This window comes from Musa acuminata, chromosome BXJ1-8 (genome assembly GCF_036884655.1).
Source record: "Musa acuminata AAA Group cultivar baxijiao chromosome BXJ1-8, Cavendish_Baxijiao_AAA, whole genome shotgun sequence".
Classification (NCBI taxonomy): Eukaryota; Viridiplantae; Streptophyta; class Magnoliopsida; order Zingiberales; family Musaceae; genus Musa; species Musa acuminata.
The window spans coordinates 40832255-40854262 of NC_088334.1; the positions used below are offsets into that span (position 1 = coordinate 40832255).

Consider the following 22008-nt stretch of genomic DNA (forward strand, 5'->3'; position numbering starts at 1 on the left):
CCCGAACCAGATGACCCGAACCCGACCCCTTATCGCTCTCGGTTAATCCTACGGACTGAGGCCCGAACGGTATAATCTGAGCCGTAGGATTCAAGAAACAGAGCGTTTGGGCTGCCGTTACTTCGGGTCTCGGTTAATCCTCACTCGCTTCTCGACGCCACCCGTCCGCTCTCGCCCTCTCTTCCCCCTCTTGGTGTACTCTCCAACGACAGATTCCCCATTCTTTCTTGATCTATTCGCTGATTTATTATTGATTTGACTTGATTATCTCGTGTCGATTAGATCCGGCATCGAGGCGGTCGCGGGTCACGGATGCGATGGCGCTGGTGAGTTTTTGGAACGATGTAACCATTTTTGTTCCTGTAGTTGTATTTCTTTTATTGATCGGCCCTCTTCGTCCGAGAGTTAGGTCTCTTTATTCATTTGAAAGTGTGATTGGATTACCAGTCATGCTGTCACTTTTGTTTTGATTTGTCCGCAATTGTTATCTGGGGTTCGGAACATAAGAAATCATCTTTGGGTTTTCGGCCGTGTTGGTTTTGTTGGATCTTTATCGGAACATGCTGTCTTTTGATATGCTCCCATCCTTGTGTAATTGTAATCTAACATGTGCTTGCAACAAATGGATCTATGTTATGATATCAATTTAGGTCAAAAAAGAGATTTAGCTGTTGGATCCACATGCTCCTGCTTCTATTTGCAGTTATAATGTCGTTCTCGCTGGACATTTTTTTCTACATTCTATCCCTTTTCCGTACCTGTGGGGGTCCGGTTGATCTTGTAGAAATCCACTCATGTCGCTTCTCCTCTGGTTGTTCTAACCACTAAGGCTTGCTGACTTTTGCCATTTATGCTGTATGTTAATGGATAACAGTATTAATCGACTTAAATGACATTAGATAGTGACAAATTACCATTTGCTTGGGTCAATTGTTGTTTGACTTTTTAAGAGTTTGGCTCAACTATAGTAGTTTCACAGGGGTAGTCGGGGATTCGTGTTGACTCCGTATATAGTTGGGATTAAGGGTTTGCTGTTTTTTATCATTAAGCCAAGAAAGAAAGGTGTGAGAACTCGGTGCTCAAGTGGTCGGGTGGACTGGGTAAGCGTTGCTAGTCTATATGATAGTTCAGGAAGCTGATGTTAGTTGGTAATAGTGGCCTCGGCCATGCAGTTGGGAGCCATGAAAAAAGGGTTTTCAGAAAAATTGCTAATCAGCAAACTTTTTTCCTGCTATTTTAAGTATAAGTAACTGGTAAAACTTAAGAGAATTTAATGTTATGTGGTTTTCTTGTCGCCTTGATATCTGCAGCTAGATTATGCAACACCAATAGCAATCAAAGCTATTAATGGCTCGAGGCATATTGAGATTCAAATACAAAGATCTCTTGGAGCCTAGAAGCAACTTCCCTATTAACCTCTACTTTTGACGTCTCGTGTGGCTTCCTTCTATTTTCCTAGATTGTTTGGGCCCTGGTTGTCTTAGTGTGAAATAAAGTTTCTATTTTTTTTCTCTTTGTATAGTTCTTATCAGTTCGTGAGTCTGCAGACTGTGCACTTTTCCATGTTTTGGCACAACTCTCCAAAGAGATTCATCTTCTTTGGTAAAATCTTTTGGTTTTACAGCTGCATGATGTTTCAGATTTTTGTTCCTCAGGTTCTGCATGCTAGCAACACAAACAAGAATGCATTTAAGACACTCATTGCAGCAGACTACAGCGGGGTCCAAGTTGAGTTAACCAAGAACTTTGAAATGGGTGTTTCGAATAAAACTTCGAGTTTCTCAAGACGAACCGTATAGGAAAGGTAGGTAATGTTTCTATATGCAAATGTTTATTTTATTTTCATACCATAGTACAAGCTTGTGTAAGTTGTATATCTTTTGTAAAATCTGGAATTACTTTTAGTTTCAGGTGCCTGTACTGGAAACACCTGATGGTCCCATATTTTAGAGCAATGCTGTAGCTCGTTATGGTATGAAAGAACCACTTTATTTTCAAGTTTTTAATTTATTATGGTTTGTTCACCATCAGTGATTATGAGTATTTCATACACATTATTCTTCCATTAAATATTCATATTTAAATAGTTTTAATGCACTAGAATTGTGATTTGTTTTTCACATGACTGATGCCACTAAAAAGTGCAAATTTCCATTTGACCAATAACAAAGGTGATGTGTACTTCTTTGCTCTTTTGGTCTCTTCAGTTACTCACTTGAAGGCTGATAACCCTCTTTATGGCAGTTCACGTATGGATTATGTAAGTTATTTGCTGTCTTTATCTTTTTTGGCCTCCTCTTACAGTTTACCTAATTGTTAATTCATGTTGTTGTCAGGCCCACATTGAACAGATAATTGACTTTGCCTCGATGGAAGTTGATGCAAATACTTCCCGCTGGCTTTATCCATGGCTTGGCCATATGCCTTACCTTGCTGTTGTGAGCGTGACACTTGTAATTGCATTATATAAGTTGTAGAAATTGTCTTTTAGGCTGAGGAATCTGCAATATCTTGTCTGAAGAGGAAACTTCATGTTCTGAACCCTCATCTTGCCGTGAACACATTTCTTGTTGGCCATTCTGTTACTTTAGTTGATATTATCATGACATGCAATTTATACCTCGGGTTCAGTCTGATCATGCTTAAGAGTTTTACCTCGGAGTTCCCTCATGTGGAAAGGTATTTCTGGACTATGGTTAATCAACCAAACTTCAGAAAGGTGAGGTGTGGTCAAGCAGGCAGACTCAGTTCCATCTGTTCCATCACAAAAGAAGTCTCAAACTAAAGAGGCAGTTAAGCCAAAGGAAGTCAAGAAAGAACCAAATCAGGAGGCTGTGAAACCCAAAGTACAGGAGGTTGTGGAAGAGGAAGAGGAGGCTCCCAAGCCCAATCCGAAAAATCCTCTAGACCTATTGCCACCTAGTAAGATGATATTGGATGAGTGGAAGAGGCTCTATTCGAATACAAAAGCTAACTTTCGTGAGCTTGCCATCAAAGGTATCTCTTCTAGCTTTGGATCCTGATTGAATTTGTTTTTCTGATGATCGTTAAGTTGTGATTGAATTGGGTTGCTGATTGAATTTGACAATGAAGGAGAACTAGATAGTATGATCACTGATGATAGATTTTGATTTTTTTAATGTGTATGATGTCTTTAGCTACTTAATTGGTAATTCACTGTTCATTTATTTTTATGATATAGGTAGCAATATCTGCTAAACCTAATTCATTGCAATTCTTGAAACAAGACATGCTTAAATATATGATGGATTTTGGTTTTAACAAGTCTATAATAGTGTACTTTTTAACCTATTTGTGATATAGGTAGCACTTATGACAGAACATTTGTAGAGGATTTAAGAACGGAGGTGTAGATTCTAGTGAGAATTGATAATGGATAAGAATTAATGCGGTGCAAAGTGATAGAAGAAGCCTAAGAAGACTTTATAAGAAATAATAAACAGTGATGACTGTTTTTTATTCAAGGGTGGCAATAAGTTTTTTTTTTCTGTACATTTAATAAATGGTAGGCGAATCAATGACCTTTTCTATTGATTCTATTTCTAATAGTTGTATGAACCATATTCCATGTTCTAGCTTTATCTTGTAATGCAGTAAAAAACTTTTTGTTTTTGGATTATATTTCGGGTAGCTTTACTGACTCCTTTTATTATGGAGCATGACTCCAGGTTTCTGGGATATGTATGATCCTGAGGGTTACACTCTTTGGTTCTGTGACTACAAGGTACAATGACGAGAACACTGTGTAATTCGTGACCCTGAACAAGGTCAGCGGCTTCCTGCAGCACATGGACTTGGCTCGCAAATATGCATTTGGAAAGATGCTCGTGATTGGTTCTGACCCACCCTTCAAGGCGAAGGGGCTGTGGCTTTTTTTCCATGGACTGGAGATTCCAAAGTTTGTGCTTGATAAGGTCTACGATATGGAGTTGTATGACTGGACCAAGGTTGACATTTCTGATGAAGCACAGAAAGAGAGGTTGAATGCCATGATTGAGGACCAGGAGTCATTTGAAAGTGAGGCCCTACTAGATGCTAGACGCTTCAAGTAAATATTTTTGGAAGAGTCTGCATTAATTCATCAGATATCTCGACTTAGTGATGAAATTTTGTTGGAAACACTGATGATTTATGGGTTTTTCTGTTGGACAGTGTATATTAGTGATAACACCATGTTCATCTAGAGTTTCACTAAGCGTATCAGTTATCATTTGCATGGAAGCTCTCTTTGAGACTAACCTGTATTTTATCAAGGCTATTATGGCTACCTCAGATCAGGAAATTACTGGTGGATGAAGTTGGTTATAGATCCCCATGTCTACACAGTAATTTCTTGGATTGCAGCTGTGTTACACATCTGGTGACTTCTGTGGGCACACGAAATCATTGCCTGATGGATAGTTGGGTGTCAATATTTTTCATTATACATGAGATCATCATATTTATCACTTTGGCAAGTCTGCATGTTGATAAGGCTACATTCCAGCAACAGTATTAAGTGGTACAAAACTGTAGGAAATGGAGTTAAAGTGCAGTGTGCATATGAGGTTTCATGAGTAAATTGCACATCTTGCTGGGTATACAAATAAAAGCCTACAAGCCTAATGCACCAGGTATGTTAATCCAGTTAAGTTGCAGCTCCAGTTCACCGCTCTCCACATTTCTGAGCCTGAGAACAACATCTTGCACAATCATGTCATCCTTCCAAACAATGGCACTCTCCTCAGCCAAGCAGTTCTGCCTGTTGGGAGTCAAAGTTTTGATTATGGTACCATTTGGGAGGCCAGAGAAGTTCATTTTGACTGCCTCCACAAATGGCTGGATATCGATCTCGGCATCACCCATCTTATCATCTCTGCTGAATGTGTCCTTGTCATAAACTTGCTACAAGATCATATCAACAGCAGTTACAACAAGGCACAGATATTATCTCAAGGTTTGCTCTTTGACTTTGATCTAATTTATGCAATAGGACTAGACAAGCCATCTTCTTGCCATTAACTAGTTTCTTGCACTACTTTAAGAAGTTGATCATAGTAGCTAACACTTTATATTGCATTATTTCATTGTAGTCAATTTGCTGCTACTTTTTCAAACTCGAGTTCATGCTTCTTGTTCAGTGCATTATCATGAGAAGCAGTTCATCAAGATTACCATTTTCTCATAGCCGATATCGATAATAGTCGATCAACCTTCATGCTTCTTTTTAGCTGTCTGTATATTAGCAAAATGTTTGTCCAAAGCAACATTGAGCACTAGATTTATATTAATAAATGGCATCTTATTATGTGTAGGTTATGTTTTTGTTTGTGTATCCATTAAAGCAGACACATGTTAGGATTATTTTTTTTTTGTCCTAATCTGTTCATAGCAAGCAAACTCTTCATGTCCTCTATAGAGTTTAGCTAGCAGAGTAGAAAGATTATATAAGCAAAGACAGGCGCATACAAGTTTAATTGGTCGGAGAGGCTCCGAAACAGAAAGAGTGAGATCCTCATTCCAAACTGGATTAACATTGTGTTTCTTTACACTGGTCTTCAGTTTCTGCCCAACAAAATGATAGATAAAAATAACCATTTGGTAAAGCAAGAAATCATTGAATAATGTGAGATTAAATATCAATATGTGGACAATAAATTTAGCTAACGTTATAAAAATGGAACATAGGGGCCCTAAACTTCCCACCATCAAAAACTTATCTCTAACATTGTATAAATCAGGTTGGATGTAGATGAAGAGGCCATTATTATCTTGTCCAATGAAAAGTCTTGTTCATGATTCTACCATGTATTTGAAAACTAGTACCGATTCTAATGCTATCTGGTGTGCATCATATCACAGAAAATTAGACATGCAACTAAAGAAGGAATTCTAGGAATAAGCCCTCGACAATAGGAGGAATATTAGTCCTGAAACATCCAAAGCTTACGGAGATATCTGAGATGAAGGAATGAATGTAACACAGGGATGACAGGCATGGGGAGAAGGGTTCTGATAGACCTGGCCGCCCATGCGCATGACCACGTATGGGTCGCTGCCTCGGGCATCGCGGTACGCAAGGTTCACCCCTCTCACCACCCGCACCCTGAGAAGCCCCATCATATGCTCCATCTCTCTCTCTCTCTCTCTCTCTCTTTTCTCTTTCAAGAAGAAGAAGACGAAGCGTCGGAGGAGGAGATGGATCGCGTACCACCACCCCCACCAAAGAAAAACAAAAGTCTTCCGAGGAAGAGTCGACGACTCCGCCTCTTTTTATGGGGCCCTCGTTAGAATTTGAACGCGGATTCTATGCATGAATGACCGTCCGTCCGTCTGACTCGGACACCGATGAGTGGCTGGGATCATAGGAGGGAATGGATGGCCGGTGATGGAGGGAATACTGAAAGACTTGTATGCGTAGGGTTTGCATGCCTGCATATCCGGCCTGGTTTTGTTAATAGCCGATGCCGACGTTGACTTGGTTTGCACCCGGTCAAAGACAATGCGGTCCGTTCGATCTCCCCGGAATCATGCAACGAGGTTAATTTCTTCTGTACATTTATATATTTATTGAGTAATAAGAAAATTTAGGTTTCGTTTTGGCTTTTTTTGTGTAGCAATTAAGATGTAGAGACAACTAAAAACTATATTTTATATGCATCTATCTCCGAATAGTAACAAACAAGCAAATTTACAAATCAAATTTAATCTGTAATTTCTGTATATATATTCCTTGTTTTAACTACATTTGTGGTTTGGTGTAGGATCCACGTGGAATCTAAATCTTGTTTTTGGATTGCAATTCATGTTATTTGCCAACATCTCAGAATTGAACGTATACACTCGGGAATATATATCAGGTTAGAAAATATTAATTATTTCGGATCCAAGTAACATTCCAATTGAGTTTTCGGCTTATCCATTAATGCACTCCTGGTAGATACCGAAAAGCATACATGTTTTATGTGTGTAGCATGTTTAATCCACAATGACTTAATTGCATGAAGAGGGTGATGATGGCTGTCTTTTTAAGCACCCCATTACCTAATTCATCTCCAATTGCCTTTCCCAGTGGCCATGCCAACAATGAATGGATCTCCACAACCAACACAGACATGAAAAATCAAATTAAAATAAATACAAGTGCCATAGTGCTTACTACTAGCTCAAATATCCAATTTGATCTCCTCTCAAATGACAGCAATACAGCTATATCAACCATAGTACACGCACAAGATTCCAATCTCTCTTTGAACCAAAAGTCACGAGTAGAAAACAATGGACATCTCTGAAAAGCTGAGTTAGAGGAGTCTAGCTGTGGGAGAGGTGACAGTGGCTGCCATTATTATGTGCATTGAACTGTTCTTTAGCTCTTGAGGGATCTTCTTCTTTCACCATTAATTATCACTATGCTTTCATGGTGGCATTGGTCGAGTGGTAACTCATTTGTTTAGGCACATGGTCTTCACAAAGCATGCATGATGGACAGGCTCCACTTTTAAGGAGCTACACCAGTCTTTGATGCCCATGAAAGGCCCTCTTCATCACTCTTTTTTACAATACAAAACCAATCTTTATAATGTTTAGGTATTATGTATTTATGCAATTATGTTAGGTTAATAGGTTGAAGCAAAAAAAACACAGCCCAACACAAGTACCTCAACTTGTGGACATGCATGGCTTAATATACCATAATGCAGAGTATAGCTTTGGAATTGGTCTGTTTATGCAAAACCAGTAGTTTTATTCAAGCTGATCCCAAGTCACTTGTATTACATAGTTAATGTTCCTCGATTATATATATGTGGCATGCATTGATAGGTCACAACCAATTGTTTGTATGTATCATATTAGCATCATCTCCTTTTGCAAAGTGTTCAAGAATATATTTAGTAACATACAAGGAATGTCTTATAGTCTTATCAAGCATAGAGATTATTTTGAGTAAAGAGAAAAATTATCCTTTTTTTAAGGCCATAAAAGAATGATTTTACCATGATGTTAGGATCCTCCCTCCTGTCCTAGCATTTATGAGATTGGCATATCTTTGATAGCATATCTCAGCATTTATATAGGCTTGTGTGGAGTGCCAACTGGGTGAGTGTTGTTGGTAGATTGGTAGCAGAGGACTTGCTGACTCCCCTCTCCCAGCCTGACAGGAACAAATCAAGTCCATCTCCTCTGTAAACAGCCTATTTGGAGGCAAGGAAGAAAGAGGGAAAAAATGGGTAAATTATACATTTCAATGAAAATTAATGATCCAGCTTGAATCACAAACAAAAAAGAATATAGTGGTCCAAATCTGATCTCTCAGCTCATGTCTCTCATGGTCCTCCTCACCTCATACACTATCTTAACTCTACACTCCAGTGTGTCAGAATGAACAGCATAAAATGATGGTGTTAATTCATTTATGCTGACAGATTACTAAACTTTGGCTGAGAAAAATACAGAAAGAATTGTGTCAAGTTATTATATCATTAAAATTACAAATAAACTGAAGTACTAAAGAAAGGGGCAAAAAAAAGATTCCTCCTTGCTCACGGGTATTTTTCTGGGTACCAGCTATGCGGGATACGTACCCAACCCGGCGAATCTGACGGGGATCGGATTCGGACCGCCAGTCAACAATAATTAGGTGGGGCCCGGGACCGGGCCCAGAGACAGGGACAAGAAGTCGGAATCAGCGTGGGCAGAGGGAAGAAGAGAGAGAGAGAGAGAGAGGTGGGCGGTCAATGCGGGGGGTGGAGCGAGGAGGGTTGTTTAGGTTGAGGATGTCGCGTGTAGAGGGCGCAGCGCCCCGCGATTCGTGCGCCCTCGCTTTCCCTTCGTCCCTCTTCCCCTTTCTTCTTCCTTGGTTGACTGCTCCGTCTCGGTTTGAGCCACGCACACCAGAGTTTGGTGGCCACTGTGTGTTGTTTCTGCGAGTGATGAGAGCTTAAGCCTCTCTCTCTCTGCTCCCTTTTGCTTTCTTTATGCCTCACGAGGCACCGCCCCACTGCCACAGCACGTGCGCACGTGAGTCCCCCTGATATTATACTTCCCTGCGGCCAGGGGCTCGCCGTGGATGCCGACGCTGAGCTGCACATTTGCCCCTGCTTTCGCGTACTAACACCATCCTCCCCCCCCACCACCGAAACAGAGCTCAATGTAACAGCTGACATCTGCAGGCTGCAACAGCCAAGGTTGCTTAGGTAGTGCCAATTTTGTTCTCTCTCTTCTTTTTTGCAGATTTCTTTTCTTTTGCTTCCTCTTGCAGAGGAGACTGACGACAAGATTAACCGGGGGGAGGGGGGTTCTGCCAGCTGCAGTCACCTTGATCCTTGAGGAAATGTGCCAACCAGTCGACATATTGTTTGGCAGAATGCAAAATGTGGGCAGCATTTCTTGTTTGAAGATGCTACCGAGAGACTATTCAATGGTCTCCCTGTTGCCTCTTTACTGTCTACTCACGTGCGCTGTAAGGTGGAGATCTGATCATTTGTGGTGGCTGAATCTGGTATCGGATTGTATGACCAGGGTAATTCGAGCTGTTCTGCTGGAATTCTCTGCGGCGGTGGAAGTTTGATCCGTCCGCCATCCATGTTTCCTTGGATTGCGGGATGGCCATGGTTTGTGGACCAAGTGGAGCGGGAACGAACCATGCATGCAGGTTCATGGCGAGCGTGAGCTGGGCAACTGTTGGCATCCCTCTCTCATCTCGTCACCTGAACAAGCAACAGTGTTGTCAACTGCGCTCGAGGGTAGGTCTGTAATAGGAGTTAAAAAGTAACCCGAGGTTAAAAGAGACAGGACCAGCATGCCACATGACAAAGCAGCAAGGGAAAGAAGCTCACCCGTATCCTCCTCATGTCGAACTGTTTTCTACTCCTCCCAAAAGTAATAGCCAGACACCAACAGCTCCAAAATCCCTCACTCTCTCTCTCTCTCTCTCACTCTCTGCTCTTTTGTTAACAAACTTGGTCAGGCCACTGAGAAAGGTAGGAAAGCTGAGGTGGGGATGTGAGACCTCCTGCTGCAAAGAGAGAGTTGGAGAGAGACCAGAGAGAAAGAAAGCCGAGGGGCCCTGCCACTCCTCTTTACTTACCCAACCTCGGTGTGGGGTTTGGTTGCACTGTTGATCGAAGGTGTGATAGCATCATCGGAGCAAGTTCAAGGAGGGTGAAAGGGAAAAATAAGTATATATCAAACAAAGAGTGAGATAGAGATAGAGATAGAAGGAAGAAAGAGATGGTGGGCTCAGGAGTGGGAGGAGATAGTAGAAGCAAGGAGGCCGTGGGCATGTTGGCTCTCCACGAGGCCCTCAGGAACGTCTGCCTCAACTCGGATTGGACTTACTCCGTCTTCTGGACCATCCGACCTCGCCCGTATCCCCTCCGCTCTCTGTCCCATCTTCTTCGATTCATCATCATCATCATCATCTCTTGGCTCCTCCTTCCCCCGACTCCTATTTCTTGAACTCTTTGTGATGTGTGGCTTGCTGCTGCAGGAGGTGTAGAGGAGGAAATGGCTGCAAGGTTGGGGACGACAATGGCAACCTGTGAGTCGTGTTCTTCACTCCACACCACCTCGTGTTGCTCTTTTGCTCGGCAGATGGAATAAATAATTTAATTTAATTTTTTATTTATTTATTTTTTGTTTATGTCTGATTCCCTTCTATTTGATTGCTTCCTTTGGCCTGCAGGATGTTGATGTGGGAGGATGGGTTCTGTAGGACAAGAGTGGATGATATCGATGGAGAAGACCAAGTGAGAAAGGCCTTCAGCAAGATGTCCATTCAGCTGTATAATTATGGAGAAGGGTGGGTACTGGGTAGGTGTTGTTATTATTTTCACAGAAAGGGACACTATAATTATTATCTTTCTCTTCATTTTGCCTGTGGTGTAATCCTTTGCCCAAATTTGTTTCTTTAGCCAGTACAAGTTAGTGCTAGTCTTTGTGTCCTCTATTTTGTTGTCATTGGTCTGGAAAAGGTAAAGAGCAGGAGGAGCAAAGGGAAATTAGGACGGGAAAGAGGGGAGTTGTTTTGCAACTTTTGCTTTTTTTCACTTCTTCTTCTTCTTCTTCTTCTTCTTCTTCATCTTTTCTCTAGCTCTAGCTCAGGCTTCAACCTTAATATGGTTTGATTGATTTGATTCGAACAGGCTGATGGGTAAGGTTGCTTCTGATAAGTGTCACAAATGGGTCTTCAAGGAACCTTCTGAATGCGAACCCAACATCGCCAACTACTGGCAGAGCTCCTTTGATGCTGTATGTACCCCTTGCCCCTGTGCCACTGTTTTGCTTTTTTGTTTTCTTCCTTCCTTTTGTTGAGCGAGTGAAAGAAAGAGGTCCTGTAACACTAGTAGTGGATTCATATGCTAGCTTCTCTGTTCATGTTGTTTTCTGGTCATTGCAGCTTCCTCCTGAATGGAATGATCAGTTTGCTTCTGGCATTCAGGCAAAACCCACACTCCCATTTCCACTCTTTTTTAATCCTGTTTTATTCACCTTCCGTTGCTGGTGCTGAGGTGAGTGATTCTGTGTTCTGATGTATTGATGTTCTGTGCACAGACTATAGCTGTGATTCAAGCTGGCCATGGGCTGCTACAGCTGGGTTCCTGCAACATTGTGAGTGGCAGTGTTCTTCTTTCTGTTTGTGGACCAAGATGAACAGTCCCCAAGTGCTTCATATTGACATGCTCCTCCTCCATCCGTTTGTATGGATGTGTATCAGATACCTGAAGACCTGCATTTTGTGTTGAGGATGAGACACATGTTTGAGTCACTGGGTTACCAATCTGGCTTCTTCCTTTCCCAGCTGTTTTCCTCTTCCAGGAAGAGCTCTCCATCACCATCTGCCCCGGTGAAGCAGATCCCAGCTCGGCCTCCGCCGCCGGTCTTCAACTGGAGCCACCCTCCACTCGCTTCCCCTGCTTACCACCCTTCGGCTCAAATGGGACTACCCAGCAACAAAGACGACACCCAGCTGTACCTCCTCCCTCCCTCCTCCGAAGCACAGATGGATGAGATGATCCCGGAGCAGGAATCCGACCTGAAATGGCCCAATGGACTGTCTTTCTTCACTGCTTTAACGGGAAGAACAGATGATGCCAAGCTACTGTTTGGTGCCGAGATGTTGGGACACCAACCACCACCTCATCAGCATCCTCTCATGACGGATCGGAAGAATCTGACTGCAAGCTCTCCGGTCAGCATCTGTGGCAATGCTGATGAGTCGAAGGCCATCGAGGCTTCTGGCTTGCCGGGCCAGGGAAATATAGGCGATTGCGGCGCAGCACTCAGTGCCAGTAACACCGAGGATCTCTTGAGTTTGGAAAGCCATTCCGGCAAGGCTAGGAAGATGGAGAACAGTAAGTTCAAGAGGAGCTTCACATTACCCGCAAGAATGACTACCTCTTCTTCGTCGTCTTCGTTGGACCATCATCACGCATCAACACCACAGCCCATGGATTACAGGGGCTCGGAGGCCGGGATCTACCAAGACATCATGGAAACCTTCTTGGACTAATCCGAGATCAGGCCTAGTGTCTGTGGGAGGAGGTTGTAAGACAAGGGTTTGAACTAGTGATCATGTGGCTTACTCTCCTCTCAGTGGCTGGCTCTACTCCATCCTTGCTCCTACCGGTCTGCCTTCAACTGCTTGTTCACCTGTATCGATATGCTGCGGATGATCTTCTGAAGGATTTTGTTTGCAGTAGTTTTAGAGTGATTTAGATGGACTTTAGGATTGGATTGCAAATATAACTCTGCTAATGTTGTGCTCGGTTTCTTGGTGAGAATGAGAAATGTGTCTAGTTAATTAGCAGGAGTATGTTGTCTTGCTCTTTTTGTTTGGAAAATAAAGCAGCTGAGTCCTCCTCTTTCATATTTCCATGATTTAACTGCAAACAAGAAGCAGAAGGCTCATACTGAATTAGATGACAGATGATGGCCACCATACATGCAACTTCTTTTGCTTCTGACATCTTTGCTCTTGTTGGAGAATATAAAAGGATGTTGAAGTAAACACCCCTTTTGCAAAGATCACAAGTATAGTGAGTTTTGCTATGTCTAACAAGTGCTTAGAAGATTGGTTTATGCATGTTAGTCTTTTTTGCTATGACTATTTATTCAAGTTCATTTGCTGTGTAATGTATGATGTACAGCTTGGTCCACAACTAATATTGACCAGATCTTTGAGGATTCATCAATGGACTTAGTTTAGAATCTGTCAGCTGGTGCTTAGATAATTGGCTTTCACAATTCTCTATGCTAGGTTGCATATTTTGTCTGTTTTAATAGGCATTTGCTGTGAGCAGTATATGATGTATTATATGGGTAATTACATATTGTTTTCTATAGTTAACTATGATTAGTATTCCGATCCCTATATTTTAAAAAGTTATATTAGGGTTCCTATGCTTATGAAAATAAATCATTTAACCTCAATTCTTCTTACGTCGTAATTTTATCGACAGAAAAAAACGTATATGTTATCACATGCAAAAAGGATACGAATGAAAATTGATAAAAACATAATTTTATTATATTTTAAATTATTAATTTTATATAAATTTCTCGTCATGATCAATTTTCTCTTCCCCTCCTTGCCCGTCACTCGTCGTACCTACTGTTAATCTTGCTCGCCCGTCATGCCTCCTTTTGTTATCGTTCGCTACTTCTTGATCGAAGGCAAAGAGACCGATGACCAATTGCTCCTCGTCCTCCTCAACTTCATCATTTTCATATTTGTAATCTTTTTGTTGAGGCTCTCATCATCCTCATGATAACTGTCGGAAGCAAGAGTTTTGGAGGATGGGTGGAGGTGAGGGTCAAGATGATCTATTTGTAGAGGAGGAAGTTTGGCCAAAGGTAGAGGGCATGGTCGGGGTGGAGGTGGGTGAGGAGCTTGCGCTTGATGTGAAGGAACTGGTATCGCATGTTGTGGATCTTGATGAAGACATCCCGTCAAGACCAGCAGAAGGGGAAGGCCACGAGGGTCGCGAAGGTGGTGGGTAGTGTTCACTCAATCCGTGATTGATTATAACTTCTTCTCCCGCGTATAAAGCCTAGCAAGGAGGGCACCCCCTAATAGCGACGACAACAAGGTCGCGTGCCCCAGATCAGCATCACCTCCTCCTCTCTCCACTTTTACTTCATCATCTGTAAGATTGGATCAAGGTGCTGCCTCGAAGAGTGTTGACTATGGTGAAATGATAACTCCCCTCGCCTCTATAGGAAAATTTATGGGCGACATCACAAGCGCAACAGAAGAACAAAAGGAAAAATCCCAGATTTTCATAAAAAAAGTTTCATCGTCATGCGAAGATTGGTGCGCAAAAACTCACGGAACTAAAAATCACGTATAAGATAGTTATGTTACCTAGGGAGATCATATATTCCCGAATTCCTATAGATCGGTGGGAGAGGATGAAGGAGGTCGTGAGTCATATCTATCAGAATTCCTTCCGGCTCACTAAATTATTATCTTCATAATAATTCACTTGACTCATCGACATACTAGGCCACTAAGCCGTAGTCCCCAAACGATATAAGGAAATTCAATCCATTTGACTTATATGTTCTCAGTTACCGTATATCTATAGTCCCTTATTCATCTAATATCCCAAAGATTGTATATTGGGCATTGTGTTGTCAGGCCTATACGGTTTCTACTAGAGTCTCGCTCTAGTCGGATTCTCTCGGAGAACTCTTTTTCTCTCAATCCGAATGACCCTAACTAGGGATTTGTCTGAGTAAGAACACATAGGATATTTCTCTCATGACACCGAGAGCGGATGATTCTCTATCGACACTCAATAACCCTCGTAAGATTGGCTACCACTCACAATAACCGATTGTACTAAATCTGAAACTTCTAGACTTATATGTTCGGTATCAAACAGTAGAGTACTCATACAAGACATCCTTAGTGTCTCAAGTCTAAGGACCAGATACACTATTGGGATGACGGAATCATTATTTAACAATGAGATATCATCAACCTTTTAGCATTTTGTGAGTGGATCAATTAATGAACTCATTCTCCAATGAGACCAACTATGCGACTAACTGCTTTCATCATATGGATGGGTATATAGTATACCAATTTGTTCAGTTATTTTCGATGTCCCTCTCAAGTAACTTATAATCGAGATTCTTTAGGGTCTATGTTTAAAGGTGAATCGGTCTCATTATCATGATCTCATCATGATCTGATTCCTATTGCATAGATCCATTGATAACACTATATATGTATATATACATATGTATATGTATATATACATATGTATATGTATATATACATATGTATATGTATATATATACATATATATGTATATATATGTATATATATATACATATGTATATTACATATATATGTATATATATACATATATATGTATATATATACATATATATGTATATATATATATATATATATACATATACATATATATGTATATATATGTATATATATATACATATATATGTATATGTATATATATATATATATATGTATATACAAAAAATAATTTAAAGTGAGAAAATATCATAATAATAATGATAAAAAAGAGTGTATCATATCACACGTGCTATCATTCATGTAATTGACTTGCAGAGCACCTATGATTAACAGCCTCAAGTGCACCACTCTTGGAGGTTTTTTTGGGAGCATCAAAACCTTAAATTGGGATATACTTGCTCTTATTAATTCATGGTTTTAATCATTATGATAGATAATTGTAACTCTATAACTCATGATCATAACCATGTAGGGAAGATTATATAAAATTAATAATGTAAAAATAGTAAAATTATATTTTTTATTCTTTCCATTCGTGCCCCTTTTGCATGATGTGCACCTTTTTCTATTGATGAAGTGAATGACAAAAGAATAATTAGAATTAAATGTTTCACTTTCATAAGTGTAAGGGACCCTAATACTATTTTTCAAAGTATATGGATTAAGATGCTAATCATAGTTAACTATAAGGGATAATATATAACTACCCCTGTATTATATTTTGCCAAGTTGACAAGGTTTATATTTCTTTGATGTCTTAAGCATATGCTATATATTCGGCACTCTTGAGTTTTCAAGAAAGAATTGTTTGGTTAGTTTTTGCTCTCAATAAAGAAGAGAGTTTTCACTCTATTTGCTAGGGAAGTTGTCACACAAGTCTATCATGATCTCTTATGGGGGCTTTAGATCATTAAATTTGGCTTATTTTCTTACTTACTTAATCTTTAATTAGATTTGTTAGAATTTTTAGGATCATACATATATAATTAAATGTGTTAAGTTATTATTTTGATTAGCTAAAAATAAAGTGATCTAATTAAAATAAAGTTATTTGATTGAGGCATAATTATCATAAAAATTAAATGTGTAGATACCATCAATAATATTTCTAGCTTAGTGATGAGACAAGTTAGAAATATTAAACATCCTAGGGCATAATTATAGATACAGTTATGCATATAAATAGGGTTATGGTCCTCAGTTGTAATATTAAATTCAAATTCTCTTCACCGGTCAAAGAGAAACTAAAAGGTTATTAAGGATATTCTACAATTAGAAGGCCAATTCACTGGTTAATTCAGTAAATACTTCGATAGATTCATCAAATATGCTTCTGTATTAATGTGTTTCATAATTATTATAGGATTTCATATATATTATTATGGATTTAATAAGTTTTATGAAAATATTCTAAAATTCAGTTTTGAATCTATAAAGTATGTTTGATCTATATTTGTTGTGTTAAATTACCAACAATGAATAACATAATATTGGTATCAAAGCTATCCTACAATAATTACTGAACATCTAGGCTTATTTTTCACATATTTTCATGGTGTTGGGTAGTATTTTAGTATGATTTAGTTTTATCATCGTCGAGGAAGATGACGATTTTATGTAATTACATTGCAATGTGCTTCACAGTCTATCGTGCCTTGCACTATAATGCATAAACCTTCTTGTTGTAGTGTATCATCTAGTTTATTTTTTTAAATGTTTCTTCAGCGCCTGAAAACATTGCTCGCTGCAACGCCTTTGGATTTTGTATCATTAATTAAATTCATACAAATTTAATTAATAATAATTGGTTCTATAAAGTTATTTGTTGACATAAATTGAATAGTATATATACACTAAATGTTTGAGTCAATAAATTAAGGTCAAACTAATTTGACTAATATGGTTCCAATTCAATTAGTGATTATATAGTTATTTAATGTTAGATTGAGTAATTTGATGCATGAATTCACCAAAGTGACCTCTCATGAGTGACATTTCTCATGAAAATATATTAAATGTAGTGTGGATTTATATTTGTGCACTAATTACTCGATGCAAAAGAAGATTAATGACCGACAAGATTTTATACACACTTGTAATGGTAAACACGTAACAATTATAAAATTATACATGTGAATGATAAATCAATCCAAAGATGGGTTTATCATTTGATATGTCTTATTATCAATATTTGATCATTATAATAAGACTATTACTAGCAATTAATATTGAAGTCCAAAGATAAGATATAAATATTGCACTTGGTATTTTGAGATGGGTTATATCATTATTTGAATCTACTTAAGTATAATTTATGGTTGTATATTATTCTTTTGTTTAGGTTCTCTTGCTATAATATCTGCTAACCTCAGTTTAGTACCGAAATAGAACCAACTTTAAGGATTAGAAAGAAAACATTTTGATTGTTCTAGGCTACATGGATCTGGACCTTGCACTAAAGGAAGACCAACCCGCTTCTCTTACGAAAACTAGTACTCTTGTTGAAAGGAGACTATATAAGAAGTGGGACAGGTCTAATCGCATGAGTATCATGATCATTAAGCATGACATTTCGATGGCCTTTAGGAGTACAATATCCAAAGGGATTATCAAGGTCAAAGATTTTCTTGCCTAAATAAAAAAATATTTTCTTAAAGACGATAAGACGAAAATAAGCACTATGCTTTAGAGCTTGATTTCCATAAGGTACAATGACAAAGGAAATATAAAGGAGTACATTGAAGATGTTTAATATTGCTTCAAAGCATTAAAGCTTGACTTATCATAGGACTTACTTGTCCATTTAATTCTTATATCTCTCCTTGCATAATTTAGTTAGTTTATGGTCAGTTATAATTGTCAAAATGACAAATGATCTCTTAATGAGCTCATTTTATATTGTGTGCAAGAATAGGAAAGGTTGAAGCAAGAAGAGATTGAAGGTGCTAACTTGGCTAGCACCTGAAAAGATAAGGGCAAGAAAAGAAAATACAAGTATTGAAAGAATAAGGCTGATAAGGGTCCAACATAAAAAAAATAAAATAAGGCGGATACTTGTTTCTTCTGTAAGAGATCTAGGCATTTGAAGAAGGACTATGTCAAATATCACGCTTGGCATGCTAAAAAGGATATGTTCTTTATTTTGGTTTATTCTGAAGTCAATTTAACTTTAGTACCTAGAAACACTTGGTGGTTAGACTCCGGTGCAACTACTAACATTAGTGTTTCAATGCAGGGTTGCCTAAACTGCCGAAGATCCAATGATGTTAAGAGATGCATTTATGTGGGGATGAAAAATCGATGAATATGGAAGCTATAGATACATTTAGATTGTTATTGTATATTGGATACTATTTGGATTTAAAAGATAATTTTATTGTACCATCATTTAGATGAAATTTAATTTTTATTTCTTATTTGGACAAATCTGATTATTCTTATTTATTTGGAAACAATTAGCTTACTTTGTCAATATGATTAGAATTGGTTTACTTATGACTTATGACAATCTATATTTACTTGATACTATAGCATTCTATCATGAATCTATGAATGCAGAATTACGAGGTACTAAACGTAAAATTAAAAATTTGAGTGTATTATAACGTAAACGTTTAGGTCACATATCTAGATATAGAGTTGAAAGACTTATGTCAGAAGGGAATCTTGATCCCATTGACTTATCATATTTAGATGTTTGTGTTAAATGCATAAAAGGTAAACAAATCAAACCTAAGAGATCAGGTGCATATAGAGCTACAAATGTTTTAGAATTGATACATACTGATATTTGTGAGTCATTTCCTATACCTTCATAGAATGGTCAACAATACTTTATATCATTTATAGACGATTACTCTAGATGTGGATACTTGTATCTAATATATGAAAAGTCCCGGTCTTTAGATGTGTTCAAATTATTTAAAGATGAAGTTGAAAACCAACTCAGCAAAAGGATAAAAAGCATTAGATCTGACTGTGGAGGGGAATATTACGATAGAAATGATAGCTCAAGTAAACAACTTCCAAGACTATTTGCTCTATACTTAGAGGAGTGTGGAATTGTCCTTCTGTATATAATGTTAGGGCCACTTAGCATGAATAGTATAACTGAAAGATGAAACCACACACTTAAGGATATGGTAAGAAGTATGATTCCTCTATCTAATTTACCAGAGTTACTCTAAGGAGAAGCAATAAATATTACAGCTTACATTCTTAATAGAGTACCAGCTAAAGCAACTACAAAAACACCTTATGAGTTTTGGACTGGGAGAAAGCCTAGTCGAAGGCACTTTCACGTATAGGGTTATTCAGTTGAGGCAAGGCCTTACAGGCCTAATGAAAAGAAATTGAAACCCCAAACAGTGAGTAGTTACTTTACTAATTATTCTGACTGATCTAAGGGGTGTAAATTTTATGATCTCAAATCAAAAAATATTTTTGAGATGAGAATTATTACATTCTTTGAGGATATTAAGTTTGGGGGGAGAAATAAGGTTAAAGACTTTACCTTTGAGGAAGAATTGGTTCATTCTAATCTAATTCATATAGTTGGTATTGATGTAGTAAATTTAGTACCTCAAAAGGATATAGTTATTTCAACTCCCATATAGTATAAGAAAATTGTTCATGAAGAACAAACTCAACATCCACAAGAACCCATGCCACAAGAGTTAGCACCTTTATGAAGATCCACTAGAGAAAGGAGGAGTGTCATTTCAGATGATTATATGGTATTTCTCTAAAAACATGAAGAAAGTAGTGGTATGATGGAAGATGATCCAATCAACTTTCATGAAGCTATGGAGGATTCCAATTCGGATAAGTAGATTGAAGCAATTAATCAGGAGTATAAGTCTATGCATGATAATAAAGTTTGAACTTATCATATTACCAGAAGGTGTGAAACTCATTACTTGTAAATAGATTTCTAAAATCAATAGGGATTCTAATGGTAATGTGGAGAGGTATAAGATACGTCTTGTGGCAAAGTGTTATACTAAAAAAAAAAGATTGACTTTAAAGAGACATTTGACTTTAAAGAGACATTCTCTCCGGTTTCAACGAATGACACTTTTACGACAATTATGACTTTAGCTGTACATTTTGATTTGAAGTTTCATCAGATACATGTAAAAACAGTATTTCTCAATGGAAACATTGGTGAAACAATTTATATGATATAATAAAACACTTTGTGTTAGGAGACCTAAAGAAAATAATTTGTAAATTTACAAAATCCATCTATGGGCTAAAATAGGTATCTCATCAATGGTATCACAAATTTCATCAAGTAATTCTCTAATTTGGTTTTGAGATGAATGCTGTTGATGATTATGTGTATCACAAGTTCAGTGAGAGCAAATTCATTTTTCTGATATTGTATGTGGATAACATTCCGGTTGTCACAAATGATATAAGTATATTGTATAAAACTAAGAGATTTCTATCAAGAAATTTTGAAATGAAAGATATTGGTAACATTTTTTTGTATTAGGAATCCAAATACATTGAAATAAATCTCGGGTATTCTAGGATTATCACAAAAGAGCTATATCGATAAGGTACTCAAAATGTTTAGCATGCAGGATTATAAATTAGGAGACACCTCTATCGTAACGGGAGACAAATTCAGTCTCAATCAGTGCTCTAAAGGAAATATAGAAACTCAAGAAATGTAAAAGATTCCCTATGCATCAGTTGTAGTGAGTTTAATGTATGTACAGGTTTACATGTGTCTGGATATAGTGTATATTGTTGAAGTATTAGACAGATATTTAAACAATCTTAGAATAGATTTGGAAGGCAGCCAAAAAGAGTCATGAGATATTTAAAGAGAATAAAATGTCATATGCTCACATATAGGAGATCATATCATTTGGAGATCATTGAGCATTCTAACTCTGATTTTATTGGATGCCAAGATAGTAGAAAATTATTAGGCTACAATTATATGTTGGCTGATGGACCGATTTCTTAGCGTAGTGTTAAGAAATCTCTTATTAATTCTTTCATCATGGCAACAAAATTTATAGCATATTTTGATGCATCTAATCATGAAATTTGACTAAGGAATTTGTTATAGGGCTGCAAATAATATAAGGGGTTGAAAGATCGCTAAAGATATATTATGACAATAAATTAACTATTTTATACTTCAACGAGCTCGATTAAGTCAAAGCACATTGACATTAAGTTCCTAGTTGTGAAAGAAATGGTGTAAAGTTAACAAATTTTCATAGAACACTTAGGGACAAACTTTATATTAGTAGATCCTCCTACAAAAGGTATACCGCCTAAGTCTTTCATGAGTATATTGCTCATATGTGTATTAGAATTTGAGAAAATTTCAGTTTAGTAGGAGTTTATCATATATTTGTTGTATGTTCTATGTCGGATTTTATATTTGTATAGATATTTTCTGATGGGAAATAAACTTCAGTTTATTATACTTTATACATTATAGCTATTAAAGTTATTAATGATTTCATAAAGATAAAGTTGGATCAATTGAAAATTGATATATACATATCACATTTATGTAATTTTTATGCTACATATTTCATAATTGATCTATGTCATTTGGTTATGTTAATATTAGTAATCATTGATGTGTTTAGCTATAATTAATATAACAAAGATCGCTTTAGTCCTATACTAATATAGCTAATGGAGAGATTGTTAGAATTTATAAGAATAACTTTAATAGCTATGTGACG

General features: G+C 37.8%; 2 protein-coding genes and 1 pseudogene across 3 annotated transcripts; 2 read left to right on the plus strand and 1 right to left on the minus strand.

Moving 5' to 3' along the window:
- Positions 1–113: 113 nt before the first annotated feature.
- LOC135587844 (elongation factor 1-gamma 1-like) lies at positions 114–4073 on the plus strand (annotated as a pseudogene).
- Positions 4074–4550: 477 nt separating this feature from the next.
- LOC135587842 (protein C2-DOMAIN ABA-RELATED 3-like) lies at positions 4551–6318 on the minus strand. Of its 2 annotated transcripts, XM_065079653.1 has the most exons (3): positions 6022–6246; positions 5470–5565; positions 4551–4905 (listed from the first exon to the last, which is right to left on the minus strand). In XM_065079653.1, exons 1-3 carry the CDS (start codon positions 6130–6132, stop codon positions 4615–4617), a joined length of 498 nt encoding a protein of 165 aa, XP_064935725.1. In that variant the 5' UTR covers positions 6133–6246; the 3' UTR covers positions 4551–4614. The 2 variants fall into 2 exon arrangements, with proteins under 2 accessions (XP_064935725.1, XP_064935726.1); XM_065079654.1 differs by lacking the exon at positions 5470–5565 and having other exon boundaries at positions 6022–6318.
- Positions 6319–9938: 3620 nt separating this feature from the next.
- LOC135587840 (protein RICE SALT SENSITIVE 3-like) lies at positions 9939–12870 on the plus strand. Its single transcript, XM_065079651.1, has 7 exons — positions 9939–10367; positions 10490–10540; positions 10685–10801; positions 11145–11250; positions 11399–11440; positions 11554–11610; positions 11717–12870. The coding sequence occupies exons 1-7, from the start codon at positions 10231–10233 to the stop codon at positions 12509–12511; spliced, it is 1305 nt and encodes a 434-aa protein (XP_064935723.1). The 5' UTR covers positions 9939–10230; the 3' UTR covers positions 12512–12870.
- The last annotated feature ends 9138 nt before the right edge of the window (positions 12871–22008 follow it).